A 17,887-nucleotide genomic window follows, 5' to 3' on the forward strand; every position below is an offset into this window, starting at 1 on the left:
GTAAAAATTCAACTATGTAATGTAAAATGCAGTGTTCCATTTTTGCAAAGGTTAACCAGAAACATTGCTTATCAGTTTGCACTGTCATTTCAAGTGCACACACACACACACACACACACACACACACACACCTAAACTTAAACTGTATACAGAAAGAGACCAAATAATAAGAAATTCAGTTCATCCCTGCTTAAGATGAGACAAAGGATAGAAACCAATCCCAACAAGGTTACAACCAAATTCATGTAATTTCAGATTGCAATATTGCTTGATGTTCTATATTTCAAATATTTATCTACTTGAAATGATTATATTAACGGTTACTTGTAGGATTCCTCTTCCAAATACATTTTTAATGGTATTTTTTTTTGGGGGGGGTGAGCTCAACACAAATTTCAAACATGATACCTTTACACACTTACAGTCACTTAGCAAAAAGTACTGAGCACCGACATTGAGTTATGCAATGTCATAGATTTATAAACTTAGCAATGAATGAAGCGCCTTCTCTCATTAAGCTTACATTCTAGAGGACATGGATTTAGGCAAGCCCATCACTGTACTTTTGTTAAATTTCTGACCATACTCTTTATTTTTTTATAAGCCTTAGTCCAATTAGTTCAAGTCATGTGCAATGACTGATGTTACAGTTCTGACAAAAATCCCTTATGGAATGCCTCTCGTTAAGATGTCTCTGCTGTGTGGTCTCCTGACTACTGTAATGTTGAGGTTGGGTAGAAATGTTACATTTTCATTGAGGAAATTCTTTTTCTACTATAAGAATTCCAGTGAATGGAAAAATTCAGCTCCCATTTGAGGACTTCAAAACAAAACAAAAACAAAAGAGAACACTATATTACAGAACTTCATTTCTGTATGGACTCTCTGATGAAAGATAGTCCTTACCATACTCATTTTTATAGAATTTATCACCACTGTGGACTCTTTGATGAATCAGAAGACCTGAGCTCCAACGGAAACCCTTACCACATGCATCACATTTGTATGGTTTCTCTCCTGTGTGGACTCTCTGATGAGCCTGAAGGTTTGATCTCTGACTGAAGCCCTTTCCACAAACCTCACATTTATATGGTTTTTCCCCAGTATGGACTCTGTGATGGGCCTGGAGACTTGAAAACCCACTGAAGCCCTTACCACATTGTTCGCATTTATAGGGCCTCCCTTCTGTGTGGACCCGCTGATGTGCTTGAAGGCGTGAACTCTCACTGAAGCCCTTTGTGCACACCTCACATTTGTACGGTTTCCCTCCTGTGTGGACCCTCCGATGTGCTTCAAGGCGTGAACTCTGACTAAAGCCCTTCCCACACATCTCACATTGATATGGTTTCACTCTAGTGTGGACCCTCTGATGACCTTGAAGATATGCTCTCTGACTGAAGCCCTTCCCACATACCTCACAGATGTATGGTCTCTCTCCAGTGTGGACACTCTGATGGCTTTGAAGGTACGATCTCTGACTGAAGCTCTTACCGCATTCATCACATTGGTATGGCTTCTCTCCCGTGTGAACTCTCTGATGGGCCAGAAGAGTTGATGCCTTACTGAAGCCCTTCCCACATTCTCCACATTTATAGGGTTTCTCTCCTGTGTGAACCCTCTGATGAATTTGAAGGTTAAAGCTCCAACTGAATCCCTTCCCACACGCCTCACATTTGAATGGTTTCTCTCCCGTGTGGACTCTCTGATGGCCTTGAAGGTGTGAACTCCGACTGAAGCCCTTCCCACACTCCTCACACTTGTATGGTTTCTCTCCAGTGTGAACTCTCTGATGGCCCTGGAGGTATGAATTGCGACTGAATCCCTTCCCACACTCCTCACATTTGTACGGTTTTTCTCCAGTGTGGACTCTCTGGTGGGCTTGAAGGTATGAGCTCCGACTGAATCCTTTATCACACTCCTCACATTTGTAAGGCTTCTCTCCTGTGTGCACTCTCTGATGGACATTAAGAACTGACCTATGACTGAAGCCTTTACCACAAGCATTGCATTTGTACCGCTTCTCTTCTGTGTGGACTCTCTGATGATCTTTAAGTTTTGAACTCCAATTGAAGCCATTCCCACACTCCTTATAAGGTTTCTCTCCCATGCGCATTTTCTGATGGCCTTGAAGGTATGAATTTTGGTTGAAGCTGTCACCACATACATGTTTATATGGTTGTTCCCTAGTGTGGACTATCGGAAGGTTCTGAAAGTGTGAGGCCAGACGGAAGCCATTACCACCGTCCTCAGAATTATAGGGAATCTCTCCCATGTGAACTCTATGCTGACCGTTAAGATTTGAGCTGCAGCTGAAACCCTTCTCACACTCCACATCTGTGTATAGTTTCTCTTTTGTGTGGATTTTCTGATGGACTTGAAGACAAGAACTCGGGTTAAAGACATTCCTATTCTCCTCATATTCATGGGGTTCCTCCCCAGGACAAACCCTAAAAATACTATTAAGATCTAAGGCTTTCTCATATATGCTGCATCTATAGGGCATCTCTCCTGTGTGAATAAGTTCGTAAGTGTGGCGAGAGGAGCACCGATGAAAGTTCTCACCGTGCTCACATTTACATGGCTCCTCCTCTGTACGTCCTCTCTGATGAGACTGCAGATGTGAACTCTCCAAAACACAATCCTCTCCCCCATGAGCACTTTGATGAATTTGAACTGAATTGTAACTACAGTCCTTTCCAAGCGGACTGTATGTACGGGGCTCCGCTTCTAAGTGCAACTGCTGATAAACTTCAGAGCTAAAGTCATCACTGAAGGCTTTTCTGAACTTATTACAGGGGTAGGGCTTTTGCCCTCTTTGCATTAAGTCTTCATTAAGCAATGAAATCTTTATGATGTCTTCTCCACAGTCATGGCAGCTGTAGTTTTTTTCTGTTTTGTGTATTCCCAGATTATGATTGTGATGTAAGCTCCAACTGACACTGTCGCACTTACAGAAATTATTTTTCATGGAAATTTGCTGACATCTACACTGATGATTATGTGACTCTATCAGATACATTTTCCTCCAAGAATTCTGGGCTCGCCAAGGTGAAAATTCTTGATTTTTTGTGTAACTGGAACCATCCCTCATGTGAGTCAATATATAGTTCCCATCTTCAGAAATCTGAATTGGTATTCCTGTCCAAACCTGGCTTGGGGAATCACCTTGTTTTTGCAACTTAGAAATAGTATTCCCTTGAAAATTTTTCATGGAATCTTGACACCTGGTTAACGTGCCTTGTTGACAGGTCTGCCAGGAGGAAAGCTCTTCGGGGGAAGGGTAGTTCAATCCCACTTCTTGAGTCCTCTCCGTATTATGTTGATTCTTGGTTCCTATAAGGATAGAGATCATTTAGACATGTGCACAAGTGAATGCTTTTATTTAGCGATTTCAAGATGTTGCACTTAGGTCATGACATGAAACGTCAATGAACTAAAGGAAAATTCATGTTACTACCTCTAAGAATACTTAGAAATAGCTCTTCTTTGGCTACATCAGGAATATAAGTGGAATTCATACAGTTGAGGTTATCTATATGCTTCAAAATCAGGGCTTTGCAAAAATGTGGACAGCAAACATGGTGGTCCCATTCAAACAGCCTAGTAAAACCACACACATATTATCATGGGTTTATGGCGAGTTGCCTGGAGATCCCAAAGAGAAAATAGAAGGGGACAGTCTCAAATTGGAAAGAACATATTTTCAAGTGAACAAATGCTTTTTGTTCTGATAAGTTTTTCTTTTTTATCTGGCATATGGGCATCGTAATGTTTTTGTTTGTTTGTAAAGAGATTGTGTGTTAAATGCTGGGCAGATGAAGGTAAACATAGACTTTTAATTGATGCTTAAGGCATCATATGGTCTATCTCTAATGAGCTATTTATCTTCATGAGACTAATAAGCTCTTCTAAGTCACTGGAAGCTGTTATCAATTTTAACTCTTTTCACAATTACCAAGGGCCTTGGACAGGTCAGAATGTGAAACACTGTGACAGAACTCAATTCCAAAGACATCAGAAAGAAATGGAGGCTGAGGGAGGGAAGCAGCGCCAAGTTTCACGGCAGCTGTAGGTGTCCTTTGAGGCAACTCATCAAAGATACAAAACTCAATGAACACAGACTTTGGCTTGAATTATTTTACATAAAAATTACTTTAATGTTTATGGAATTTGAGTCACCAGAAGAGTTGAAGACACACGTTTGGGTGGAAATGGCTTGTCATTTGGTTATTAAAGCTCACATTATAAGCAGACAGCAGATCTCCATAACCTGGTGAGAAGCATCCTTCCTGAGGACAACTGGTTCAACAGGGTTGAAGTAATGTGTGCTCTTCTAACACTTGGCAGTACATTAATTCTCTGTAGCATCCAGAAAGGAAAGCAGTACCAGAGGATTTTTTTCCATAACATATTATCTTCAAACATAATAATTCTTCCTTATCTGTGTGTGTCTGTCTCTCCACATTGGAACGCACTCTCCATAAGGACAAGCACTTTGTTTTGTGCACTGCCTTACCCTCACAGCCTACAACCCTCATAGCGAATAGTAGTTGCTCAATAAGCATAGATCACAGTCATTCTCACTCACAGAACTAAACAGGCATGTTTATGTAAGTTATTTTTCATGGGAAAGGAACTGGTGATGGCAATTTTGTTGCAAAGTTCAAAGGCTGCATGAAGGGTCGGGATACACTCAGGGTATCTATCACCTGCTGATGACAACAGCAAAGGTCCCAGGAATCTCTTGTGGATTGAATCTTTTTAATTTTTAAAATAACCTTTAAATTGGTGTGTTTTTTCTTGTACAAAATCTTACCTGTAGTCCCACCCTATCCCCAATTTAAAAAAAAAATAATAAAAAAATAGGAGACTTGGCTCTATAAGCCCATGGGAATGGGTCTCTGAAACCCTTTTCACGAACATGGTGCTGAAAGCAAAGAAAGCCCTTGCCCCTCCCAAAGCCAAAGCCAAGGCTTTGAAGGTAAAGAAAGCAGTGCTGAAAGGCATCCATGGCCACAAAAAAAAAAAAAAAAAAAAAAAACATCTGCATGTCACCTACCTTCCAAAGGGCCAAGACACTGTGGCTCAAGGCAGCCCCAATACCCTTGGAAGAGCACCCCCAGGAGAAACAAGCTTGACCACTGTGCCATCATCACACGGCACATGACTGTAGCAAGTCAGCCATGAAGAAGACGGAAGACAACAATACACTTGTGTTCACTGTGGACGTCAAAGCCAACACCAGATCAGAAAGGCCGTGCAGAAGCTCAATGACACTGACGTGGTGAAGGTCAACACCCTGATCGGGCCTGATGGAGACAGGAAGGCATATGTTTGACTGGCTCCTGACTATGATGCTTTGGATGTTGCCAACAAGATTGGGATCCTCTAAACTGAGTCCAGCTGGCTAATTCTAAATAGAAAAAAATTTTCACTGTGAAAAAAAAAGTAAAAACTAAAAAGTCACACTGATGATTGTGTGACACTGTACTGTGGGGCAGTGCACTGGCCGCAGGGAAATCCACAAGTACTCGTCTCAGTACCTTGAAGAAATACTTAATGATGTCTCTGGCTTCTCAAAAGCAAATCTTTCAGTTATTACATTAACATTTTATCACCTAAAGATGGAATAAAGGGACATACTATAGAAGTCATGTCAGATACAGTAAATAGCTTATATGTGAGAAGTTTTGAGCTTTCAGCTAGAGTTAATCATAATGCTTATAGTTTTGTTTTGATATCATCAAAAACACTCATAAAGATATGGTGGCTTGAGAACATGAAAGGAGCTTACTGGTCAAGCCCAATTTCTTACAAAACAATTGTTTCAATGCAAATTTGTACCAAATTTATAACATAAGAATCTCTCAAATATGTAAAAGAGATTAAAGTTTCTTTCTGACCAGTGGTTTTAATATTAAAGGGATAGAGAAGAAAAAAAGGTCCTTTCACTTAGTTTTAGCCTCTTATGGAAAAGATCACACATTTAAAAAACATTAACTTTAATTTCCTTTAGTCAATGGTGCATAATGAAACACCTGTCATTTCCTTTCCATAGCTCAACATTTAAGTTCTGTTTTAATATCCGTGGTAGTGCTGATGAGAAATTGTGTCAAGTCAAATTTATAAATTGTGTCAAGTCAAATTTATAAACTTATTTGATGGAGAAAATATGCACTGCAAAAAAGCACTGAAAGACCTCACTTGAAGTAACAAGGAGAACTTACTTTATCTTCTTAGTAATCCTGCTTTAGCGTTTGAAAAAGTCAATCATTCCAGCAGCCTATATCAATTCATTCAGTAACAAAGATTTTATATTTATCATAAATCCTAAATCATTCCTTTAAATTTAATAGTTAGCCATCATGAATTAAGAGAAAAAAATCATATTTTCCCTTTTTCCTTCTCCTTTAATAGACAATAGTCAAGAATATCAACTCAAGCAACTCAGGCTGATAGTACCCTGTGTTCTTACTGTGTTTTTAGATAGTAAGAGAAACCAAAACATTTTCTGGACAGTAGAAGATACAGTAACAACATTTTGATTACAGACTAATACTTAAGCTGTTGTGTCGGCTACTCTCTTACTCTCTTAAACATACCTGAGTCTTACTTCTCTTTACCAGAGTATAGTTAGTCTGTTTCTACTTCTTTTCCTCACAATGGAATATGTTCTGTCTTTCTGTTTTGGAAGGTTATAAATTATTGATTCAATTTCTTTAATAGATATAGGCCTATTCACATTGTCCATTTCTTCTTGCGTGACTTTTGGCATACTATGTTTTACGTGGAATTGGTCCATTTCATCTAGGTTATCAAATTTGTGGCCAGAGTTTGTTCATAGTATTTCTTTATTATCCTTTTAATGCCCATAGGTTCTGTAGTAGTGTCCACTCTTTCATTTCTGATATTGTAATTTGTGTCCATTATCGTTCTCTCTCTCTCTCTCTCTCTCTCTCTCTCTCTCTCTCTCTCTCTCTCTCATTAGCCTGGCAGAAGCTGATCAATTTTATTTATCTTTTCAAAGAACCACCTTTTGGTTTCATTGATTATTGATTTCCTATTTTCAATGTCATTGATTTCTGCTCCAATTCTTATTCTTTTCTTCTCCTTACTTTGGATTTAATTTGATATTCATTTTCTAGTTTTCTACGGAAGAAGCTTAGATGACTGATTTTAGATCTTTCTTCTTTTCTAATATATGCATTGAATGCTATGAATTTTCCTCTAAGAACTGCTTTTGCTGCATCCCACAAATTTTGATACGTTGTATTTTCATTTTCACCTGTTCAAATTATTACTTTTTCAAAACTTTTATTTATTTTAAGTGTGTTTTTCCAGGACCGATAGCTCCAAATCAAGTAGTTGTTTCAATCTAGTTGTTGAGGGCACAGCTCACAGTGGCCCATGTGGGGATTGAACCGGCAACCTTGGTGTTATGAGCACTATGCTCTAACCAACTGAGGTAACCAGCCACCCCGAAATTATTTTTTAATTTCTCTGGAGATTTCTTCTTTGACCCATGTGTTATTTAGAAGATGCTGTTTAATCTCCAAGTATTTTGGGATTTTTCCGGTTATTTAATTTATTGATTTCTAGTTTAATTTCATTGTGGTCTAAGAGCAGATGTTTATGATTTTTATTTTCTTAAATGTGTTAAGGTGTATTTTATGGCCAGAATGTGGTCTATCTTGGTGACAATTTCATGTGAGCTTGAGAAAGAGAGCTCTATCTTTCAAATCATCTACAGTAACAATGGCTCCAACATCTAACTCCATGTCACAAAGCTATCATTTTAAAATTAGTTTTAACTCAGTCCACAGGAAAAATATATAATGTTACAAGAACAAGGTTATGTGGGGTGGGGGCAGGAGTGAAATGTAGAAAACAAAGACTAATCTTTGTATTACAACATAAAATTGGCCAGCCTATCACACCCTGAGATCCGATGTCAGAACCACTATTAATGATTAAAAAATCATTTAAACATTATAAGAAAAAAGTGATTAAAAATATAAGTAATTTAAAAAACAGATTTGTTATATTTTTTTATGAGCAACATGACATTTTAGCCATGTGTTCTTAATGTCTGCAGTTATTTAACATAAATATAGTTAAGTCTATTGAAAAGGAAGTTTTGGCAAGGAATTGTAATTCTAAATCAACATCTGATTTGTACATATAAGATATCAACATCACAAAATATCCATGAAAGTTTGTGTTAAAACTTAAGGTTTACGAAGTGTGAAAAAAAAAATATGGCGAATATTTAAATTAAAAAAAAATTTATTACAGTAAAAGACACATTGCCATTAATTCCCTTTAAAATACTCCCCCTCACTTCGAACATACTTATTTCATCTTGCCACGTTCTGAAGCAGTTCTGGAAGTCCTCTTTCTGAGTGTCTTTAGTTGTGCTGTCGTGGCTACTTCGATATCCTGAATCGATTCAAAATATTTACATGTCATGGTCATTTTGACTTTGGGGGAAGAGCCAGAAGTTGCATGGTGCCAGATCCGGTGAATAAGGTAGGTGAGGACACACCATAATGTTTTTATTTGACAGAAATTGCTGTACCAGAAGTGATGTGTGGCAGAGCATTGTCATGATGGAGGATGAAGTAAAGACACTCATGAAAGAAGACTTCCAGAACTGCTTCAGAAAGTGGCAAAAATGTTGGGATAAGTGTGTTCAAAGAGAGGGGGAGTATTTTGAGGGGGATTAATGGGAAGGTGTCTTTTACTGTAATACATTTTTTAAAATTTAAACATTCACCATATTTTTTTTATCATACCGCGTAGTTAAGGTTAACATATAAAGTTAAGTTATAATTGCAGCAACTATTAACACTGTGATGTTTGATATTCTAATTAAGCCACAAAGAAATTAAAATTATCAAAGGAAATAGTTGAGAACAGCTGTCTTAGACCTATTGATAGGGATGGTTAAGATTTTTTGTTTAGTGCCAGATAATTTTACCCTAAAGGAAGCAGAATTAGAGAGGAGAAATGTTTAGGGACTGTCTTGGAAAACATCTATCTCAGCAACTCCTCCTTTTCACTGTGGGGAGTGACATTCAACTTGGGATGGAGGAAGAGACCAGAGTAATAGAAACAGTATCTGTGAGAGACTGTTTAAAGATAATGTTGGAGAAATCTAACTCACCAGTAGACTCATAGCATTAAAAAAACTAGATTAGTGCTATGAAGCTAGGGAATCCTCAATACTGAAAGAGCTTAATACATGTTCTGGAAATACTTTGGTCTTAATTGAGGGAACGTTCCTTTTGAGTTTTCCTAGAGGTGCCCAAATAGTGCTACCACTCTCAGGGGCCCTCAGGACAGTCATTAGCATCAGATGAACAGTGCCACTTTAGGAGGTGTGTGTACGCGTATACGTGTGCGCACACACTCATGCCCAAGTTGCTCCTGGTAATAAGCGTGCGGATGTTTCTCTCCAGTCGTTAAGAAATGTAAAATTCTTACAACAAGCCTCCTGTTGGATCTGATGACTTTGCCGTCTGCGTTGGAGTTTGTCATTCTGTCCCCAGACTTTCTAAGAGCCTAGACAGTGGATAGGAATACAAACTGGGGAGGATTGGGATCTGTTTGGCCATAAGGATTTGCTAACTAGAACATGAAAGTATACCTCTGGTGAGAAGGAGCACCCCTCTTTGTGGATTTGGTGTGCCATACTGCCAAAGCTCATATTGTGTGCTCAATGAGGCAGAGAGTTACTGCTTTCTAGTCTCTTTCCATGGAGGAAATAACAATTGCCAAATACTTTCCTGAAAAATTTCATGAATTCAGATCTAGCTGGAACCAGCACATTACCAAAGGGACATACAAGAAAGACCAAAATAATTGGTATATTATTACTTGAAAGCTGGTGATTACTACAAGTAAGGATCTCCTAGCTAAAGAAGTGGATGGTTTTGGTATAATTAGAGATACCTTTGGAAAATAAAAACAGAAACAGTTTGTTATGGGAAAAAAGAAAAGCCCAGAAGCCCTTGGTCTGTAGACCAATGATGTTTTCACTAGTGTAGAGATGCCTACCTGGCCCTACAGACCAGAAACTTCTTCCACCCCTATTGAGTCTGTGATTGCATCAGCACTGACCACCAGTGTTAAGGTGCAGTGCTGGTAAAGGACCATCTTTCAGGCCCCTGGAGACCGTGATGCCTCATCTCAGCAACAGCTGCAGGCGGTTCTGTCACCTGCTGACTCTGCACCTCTGACAGAACTAACAAGGCAATGCCACGAAAACAGATTTTGTTTGCTTATGCCGATTGACAAGTTGACTTTATGTAGACGTGGATGACAAATCATCTGTTTTACTATAAGTAAAATTATTTTTCTCATCACTTTCCAAGTAGAAGACAAAATTTAATGGCTGCCAGGGAAGGGTGCACTTTTGAAAATAGATTATGGGATATTATTGGATATAGAAATTTGGAACATGTGGCCTCTAACAGCATGGAAACATGAATGACAGGAAACTCTTAGTGAAGCTTGCAATCAATATAGTATATTGTGACACACAATTTTTAAAAAAGGACGGAAAATATCAGAGGTACACAGCATGTGAGGGTTATCACTGCATGAAATGTTTGTTTCAGATGTGCAGATGTGTACCTTACATAGGTCTGTACTGGGTTACATTACATAGTGAGGGTCATGACCATAAAGTATGAAAACCACTGGTATAAATAGTTAAGGAAAGTATCAGGATGGCCAGGTGGCTCAGTTGAGCTCTGAACAGCAGGGTTGCTGGTTCGATTCCCACATGGGCCAGTGAGCTGTGCCCTCCACAACTAGATTAAAGACAACAAGCTGCTGCTGAGCTTCCAGAGGGGTGGCCAGATGGCTCAGTTGGTGAGTGCAAGCTCTTAACAACAAGGTTGCTGGTTCAATTCCCACATGGGATGGTGGGCTGTGCCCTCTGCAACTAAGATTGAAAACGGCAACTGGACTTGGAGCTGAGCTGCGCCCTCCCCAACGAGATTGAAGGACGACGACTTGGAGCTGATGGGCCCTGGAGAAACACACTGTTCCCCAATATTCCTCAATAAAATTTTTAAAAAAAATAGTTAAGGAAAGTATAAAACTCATAATTAAACAATTACAAGGCTTAAATGCAAAGTTCAAATGTGGAAACTTAGAAACATTTCAATAGGTAGGTTTGTACCTCTTAGTTTCATGCCTACATGAACTGAAGTTTCAAAATATAAGAAACAAATTAGCACTTGAAAGAAAGAGTGCTACTGTTTACAATTCATGTTTCTTTCACATTGAATCTTCCTTGCCTAACACAGGAAAAGGGAACCTAGGGAATCTAATGTGGATGCTGACTCCCAAAGAGATGGATGGGCTGCAACTAGGAAATCTTTGCAAGGAAATAAAAATAGAAGTTATTATTTGTTGACATCTTTTTCTTTCCTAGTGTGAATGGAAACGGAGGTGTTTCTTCTATAGGGGACCAGCCAAGAGAGTAGTTATAAGAATCCTCATTAAAAAAAAATTTTTTTTCCCCACTAAGTCAACTAAGTTGGCTCCCATAAGCTGCAGAAAAGCCAATGGGAGATAATTATGTGTCTTTTGGTCTCCAAAGATAAAGCTCAGCAAGGAATGGTTTTTTCCTATGAATCTCTGACTCACCAGGTAATTTATTCCATAGAAATAAAATCATTAATAGCCCAGGATGTTAGGATTGAGGATTTTGTCGCTGTATTTTCTGTATTAGTTTTTTTTAAAAAGGAAAAGAAATAAGCTAATGTTCATCAATTGCAAATGGAAAATGGCTGAAGGATGCATGTTAGAGCCACATATTGGACTATTATGCAGCCATGACAAAAATAAATAAAAGAGTTACAATCTTAGACGGGGATGGACTTCTCCAAGGTATCATGAAAGAGAAAAATTAGTATCTTAAAAATAAGAATGTATATTATCAAATTTCTGCATTACTATAAGCTATAGAAATGTTAGTATACGTAAAAAATTAAATAAGAGATTTTAAAATGACATTATGTTTCTACGGATGTGACATTATGTTCCTTCAGGCAGGCGGGCGTGGCACACTACGTCCCTAGGTCTGTTTTTATATAGCCCAGGAGTTAAGAATAATTTTTATAGTTTTTTAAATGATGTAAGGAAAAAACAAAGAAAAATATGCGACAGATACCCTCTGTGGCTGGTAAAGCCTCAAATATTTACTATCTGGACCTTTAGAGAGAAAGTTTGCTGACCCCTGCTCTCGAGAGTGCACTGCCTCATGTCTGACCCTGAATCTTAACTGAGATGGCAACAAAAAATTATAGAAGTGAAGCAATTTCTTTAGAAATAGTCTATTGAGTCTTTTTCTACCAGGAGCATCCTAAGCTACGGTTGTGACAGTGGCTTTTGATGTTGGAGTCTTGAGAACTGAAGAAACATTACTAGAACTGGGTTCACATAAATGTCCACTTGAAGATTCTACTTGGAAACTGTAGCTAGGTCAAGAGACTATTTAGGTGTCAGAGGATGGGAGGATGAGAGGAGAGGGCAGAAAGGATAAAGAGCTGGGCATATGAATAAGGAAGTTACCAGCAATGCAAAAGTGTCTCACTTGAAATGGCTGCATGGAGAGGGTCAATTATAATGTTGGCACTGATAATTTTTGATACCTATTCTAGCTGATTAGCGATTCTCAATCTTTTAGAAATAGTGGCGACCTGTCTATGACTCCTCAAGGACACCTCAACAATTAGAATGAGGACAGGCATGCACCGGATGACAAACAACGTTCTGGAGTATCCTCTGATGACACTGATTTATTCTAGGCCTACTAGCTATGTCAGGGAGGACAGGTGACAGTGAAGACCATGCATCTATTCACCAATTCATTCGTTCAAGGCTGAGAGAAAAGCAAGTCAAGGAACTTGAAGCAGAAGCATAATTGCAGGTCTGGTGGGCAGCACTGGGGCAGTGTGGCTGGGACAGAGCGAGTGAGCAAACATAAACAACAGGAGGGGAATATGGAAAGCGAGGGGGGTTGGAAGGACGGACACCGTAGGATCTAACAGGCCACTTTGTGTACTTTAGATTTGACTCTGTGTGAAATGGGAAGCCACTGGAGATTGTCAACAGAGAAGTGACGTGTTCGGACTGGAGTTTGAGGTGGGGCTCTGTGGCTGCTGGGTTTGCTGGACAGTTCTCACCTGAACACCCATCTCTCTGGGTTTCTGTCTCCGTCGTCAAAAGTCTTTTCTCCGTCTTTTCTTCTCTCTCTAGCTGGGATATAAGGTCTGGTTTGAAGGGCTGATTCCCTGTATAAAGGCAAGGAGAGCAAACATCTTAAATATTTGAGTAAGTCCAATTTATCATTCTTTTTTTCTTTTCTGAATCATGCTTCTGGTGTCCTATCTAAGAACTCTTTGCCTAACCCAAGTTCGTGAAGATTTTCTCCTACGTTTCCTTCTAGAAGTTGCATACTTTTAGATTTATAGTAGGTCTCTTATCCATTTGGAGTTAATTTTTTTGTGAGGTGTGAGGCACGCATAGAAATGTATGCAGATGTTCACCAAAGGTTTCCACACCATCTGCTGAAAAGACTATCCCTTCTCCATTGAATTGCCTTGGCACCTGCAATACATCTAAAATAGTCTCAGAATTGCTTCTTCTATATATCACTACAATAAACGAACCCACTGGAAAGTGTTCAGGATATTGCAATTCATTCTCGCTTCCCCGCCCACTGTACCTAAAACTAAGGGTCTATAGTCATATATTATATTCCTGAGCTACTTTCGTGAGTTCTTTCTTTTCTCTCTTCAGTGTGGTTATGGTATGGATTTCAAATACAACTGAGTTCATTTGTTTCATTTTTCTTTTAGATTATTATCGCTTTGCATTCTGATTTAATTTTTATAATATGCTGAACTATTAATAACGTATTTTCAAAAGTCCAAACTAGACAAAAAGGTATAGACAGGTGTGGCTCTCTCCCACATTCCTTCCACACTGTTACCTCCACCTACTGTAAGAAAAACTAACTTGGTGATTTTTAATCCTTCTTGTGTTTCTTCTTACACAGATAAGCAGAGATGTATATACTTACTTATTTCTCCTTTCTTACAGAAATTGTAGTATGCTATTAATGCTCTTTCACACTTTGGTATCTTTAGGGAAAATTCCTAGAACTGAATTGCTGGGAAAGGATAAATATATAATCTTGTTGGCTATGTCAAATTCCTCTCCTTAAGGGTTGTATCATTTTGCATTCCTACTATTAATGTATGAAAGTGCTTCATTTCCCACAGCTTTGCCCAAAAAAGGATTGTGTTAAGTTTAAAAATTTTTGCCAATCTCATGGGTGAGAAATGGTATTTCAGTGTAATTTTAATTGACATTTTTCTTATTTTAAATGAAACTGAATGTCTACTCATATGTATATATTTACATGTCTTTGTATATGTGTATGTATATGAATACATGTATGTGTGTCACACACACACACACACACACACACACACACACACCCCTACCTCCTAGTTCTAACCCCTGAGACCAAGAAACAAAAACACTGGCAATGACAATACCTAACATCTAGACTTTGGTGTTAAATACCATTGTCCAATAAATAAAAGAAATGGATGGTTCCAGAACTGGGGCAAAGTAAAAGATGAGCATAAAGGAAGAGTTAAAAAAAAAATGTTGGGGCATATCAGAAGGGCCAAATTTGGGACAATTTTAGCACCCAAATAGTTACAGCAATAAATTATAAGCCATTTTAAAAAGAATTCATAAGCCCCTACAAATAACAAACAAACAAATAACAAACAAACAAACTGGCTGAAAGGCGGGGGGGTATATTTATATATATATAAATTATATGGAGAGAGAAAGAACACGAGCATAAATGATAAAGCAAAGGGGTAAAATGATATCACAGGTGAATCTAGGTAAAAGCTATATGGGTGTGCTTGTTCTATATTTTTACTTTTGTAAATGTTAACTTTGAAGTTACTTACAGATACATTGTTAAAGCAAAAAACCAAAATACCTCTGGAAAAAAATCAAGTGAATAAACAGTTATGGGCACCCTGAGAAAAGCTAGAGCAACTCACTAAGCTGATTTCATGACAAACCAATGGGGCAGGACCACAATATATATATAATTCAAGGACATTTATAGTTCAAAGGACAGACTTTTGCCAGCACAATAACATCAGAAACATCATGTCTTTGTTACACAGGGATTATTCGGACTCTCAGGTGCCCAAGCTCAGAGAATGATTTCAGGAATCCCAGAGCTTCAAACAACTGAGCACACAAACGCACCCCAGAAGGCTGACATTGAGTTGAGAGGACACCCATCCTCACCCACTGACAACAGGTTCCTGAAGTTCTCCAGCATCACGTCTCGGTACAGCTTCCTCTGGGTGGAGTCCAGCAGCCCCAGCTCCTCCTCCGTGAAGACCACAGCCACGTCCCTGAACGTCACCGCCTCCTACAACACGAAACACAGAGACTGTGTTTATGGAAGAGGAGCAACACTGAGAAAGTGTAAAGGATGGGAAACTGTTCTGCCTTCTGAGGAGCCTGAGTCACATTTAAGTAGCTGCCTTCTGCTTGCCTCCCACACTGCTAATTCCATCCCGCAAAAGGGCTGCAAGGCATCCTTGCACTTTACATTGCCACCTTTTGGTAGCACGCTTATAGGTAAGTCCCTGGAACTCTGTTGCATCATTGGCTGCTAATATTTTAAATTTTATTAATAATGCCACTTGCTACAGAAAAGGTTTAGTTGTGACTGTGTGTGAGGGAGTCTGTTTTCCCTCTTTTACACACACACACCACTTATTTAATCTGCCAAACTCACAGTCAGTCACCCTTACTGTGCAAGTGAGGAGCCCGCCCTCTGAGGCCCACCTGGAGTGTCTGCATGAATGGGACTGTGGTACCGGCCCAGCGCTGGAGCCTGACTGCCTGTGTTTCCGTTGCAATGCTACGTGACCTTGGAGAAGTTCCTCATCCGCTCCTGATTTGCATACTGCTACCTACACCTTAGGGTGCTGGTAATAAAATGAGTGACTCTCAGTAAAACACTTAGGAGCTGTCCTTGGCACGTAGTAAACACCCAATAAATATTAGCTATTATTGTGATTATTATCATCAGTCATCCCATTTCGGGGCTGCACAGCAATTCAAGGAGTTGATGATCTAGAAGATAATAAAACTGATCCAAATAATGCTGCTCACTTAGTTTTAGATTATCTATTATAAACAATGCGGCAAAAAAATCCTTTCACAGAGAACTTAGTGCCTGGAATTCTGTTGCTTAACTCCTTAAAGTAAATTCCAAAAAGTAGAAATAGTAACACTGAAGAAGAACCTTTGAAGTTTTGAAATCATAATGGTAGGTGTTTCCTCCAAAAATATCAAAAATATGTTTCCAACTTATTCTTCATCCAGGAAAGTGTAAATCCCTAAACCTCTATACCGTGGTCAACACTGGACATGAATACTTAAAAAAAAAAAAAAATCTTTGATAATATCAGAAGTAAATTTGGAAATTAAAAACCAGTAATTTTGAAATTTTTTCACAAAGTTGATTAGTAATGAAGAACATTCTCATTTTATATATTTGGTCAGCTCTAGTTCTTGTTTTGTAGTAATATTCATTTTGGGGACAGTAAGTCCTTTTCTTCCATATATGTTGTGAATATTTTTTATACTACTTTGCTATTTGTCTTGTAACTTTTTGCTGTAGGGAAATTAAAATTTTTCACAGAAAGACCTGTTCAACATATGCTGTTCAACATAGCATTTGTTCTGGCTGGAACTCCAAACATCACAATCTCAACTCTTGGTCTCTGAATGAGAACTCTGGTTTGGTTTTAGGATTTTCTGCTTCTCTTTCCACCCAATCGGTAGGCCTGATACTCTTGACCCAGACGGCAAAGGCTTTGGAGTTGGTCGGACACTTGTCTTCTGGAGGAATGTGAACAGAACTTGACCTTACATGAACCTCTAATCTTCACGTTTATAGTGCAGAAGATTCTAAGTCCCCCTCAGAGCAGTGAACAAAGTGACAGATGGAAAGTGCCTGCACATCCTATAGTCTGATTAAAAATTTTAAACCAAGTACCTTGATTACTCTAATAAAATAATACACGAATGGTGAAACACACAAAGGCACACAAACATACACAGACACACACATAGAAAGCTTCAGGTTCTGGGAAGAAAGAATTTAACTCTTTTTGTATGAAAACACCTTTTTCTGATTTCAGCTTCAGTCTGCTCATGTTACACAAAACCATCTTCTAGGTATTCTTTTCACAAGTACCTGAGACACCACTTAGGGAAAACAAAACTTTTTTAGTTTTGAGCCCCTGAAACATTAAGGATAAATTATATTAGAATTCTCTCAGAATTGCGTTTTTAGTAAAGATTATACGTCAGAAAACTGATACTGTTGTGTAAAACTATAAGAATCCTTGAGAACTTAAAAGTTTGTAAATGGGGAATAGTTAAAATGTGGGGGGAGGTAGGGTGGCCGGTTAGCTCACTTGGTTAGAGGGTGGTGCTAATAACACCAAGCTTGCCAGTTCAATCCCCGCATGGGCCACTGTGAGCTGCGCCCTCCTTAAATAAATAATAAATAATAAAATGGTTACTTAAAAAAAAAAAGTGTGTGTGTGTGTGTGTGTGTGTAGGTTACCACAGTTCACTGAAATATTAGATGACAAAAATTAAGTGCTATTATTTCAAGTGAAAATAAAAACTGAAAAGTGTATCAATTATTGCAAGGATGGTTAGGAGTACACATAAAAAAGGACCATTGGAAAAGATAGGGGATTTGTGAGCAGGTAATAGCATGTGGGTTTTTTCATTTTTT

The 17,887-nt window shown here is 38.6% G+C and overlaps 1 protein-coding gene across 1 annotated transcript in view; it reads right to left on the minus strand.

The window, feature by feature from the left end:
* ZNF112 (zinc finger protein 112) overlaps window positions 1-17,887 on the minus strand; it is a 32,303-nt gene continuing 14,416 nt past the window's right edge. The window contains exons 3-5 of the mRNA XM_033129437.1: window positions 15,367-15,493; window positions 13,203-13,310; window positions 1-3,333 (exon numbers count right to left, since the gene is read on the minus strand). Coding sequence (XP_032985328.1) covers window positions 857-3,333; window positions 13,203-13,310; window positions 15,367-15,493 — 2,712 coding nt within the window. The 3' untranslated portion in view covers window positions 1-856. The remainder of the gene's footprint in view (window positions 3,334-13,202; window positions 13,311-15,366; window positions 15,494-17,887) is intronic.

This window comes from Rhinolophus ferrumequinum, chromosome 15 (assembly GCF_004115265.2).
Source record: "Rhinolophus ferrumequinum isolate MPI-CBG mRhiFer1 chromosome 15, mRhiFer1_v1.p, whole genome shotgun sequence".
NCBI lineage: Eukaryota > Metazoa > Chordata > Mammalia > Chiroptera > Rhinolophidae > Rhinolophus > Rhinolophus ferrumequinum.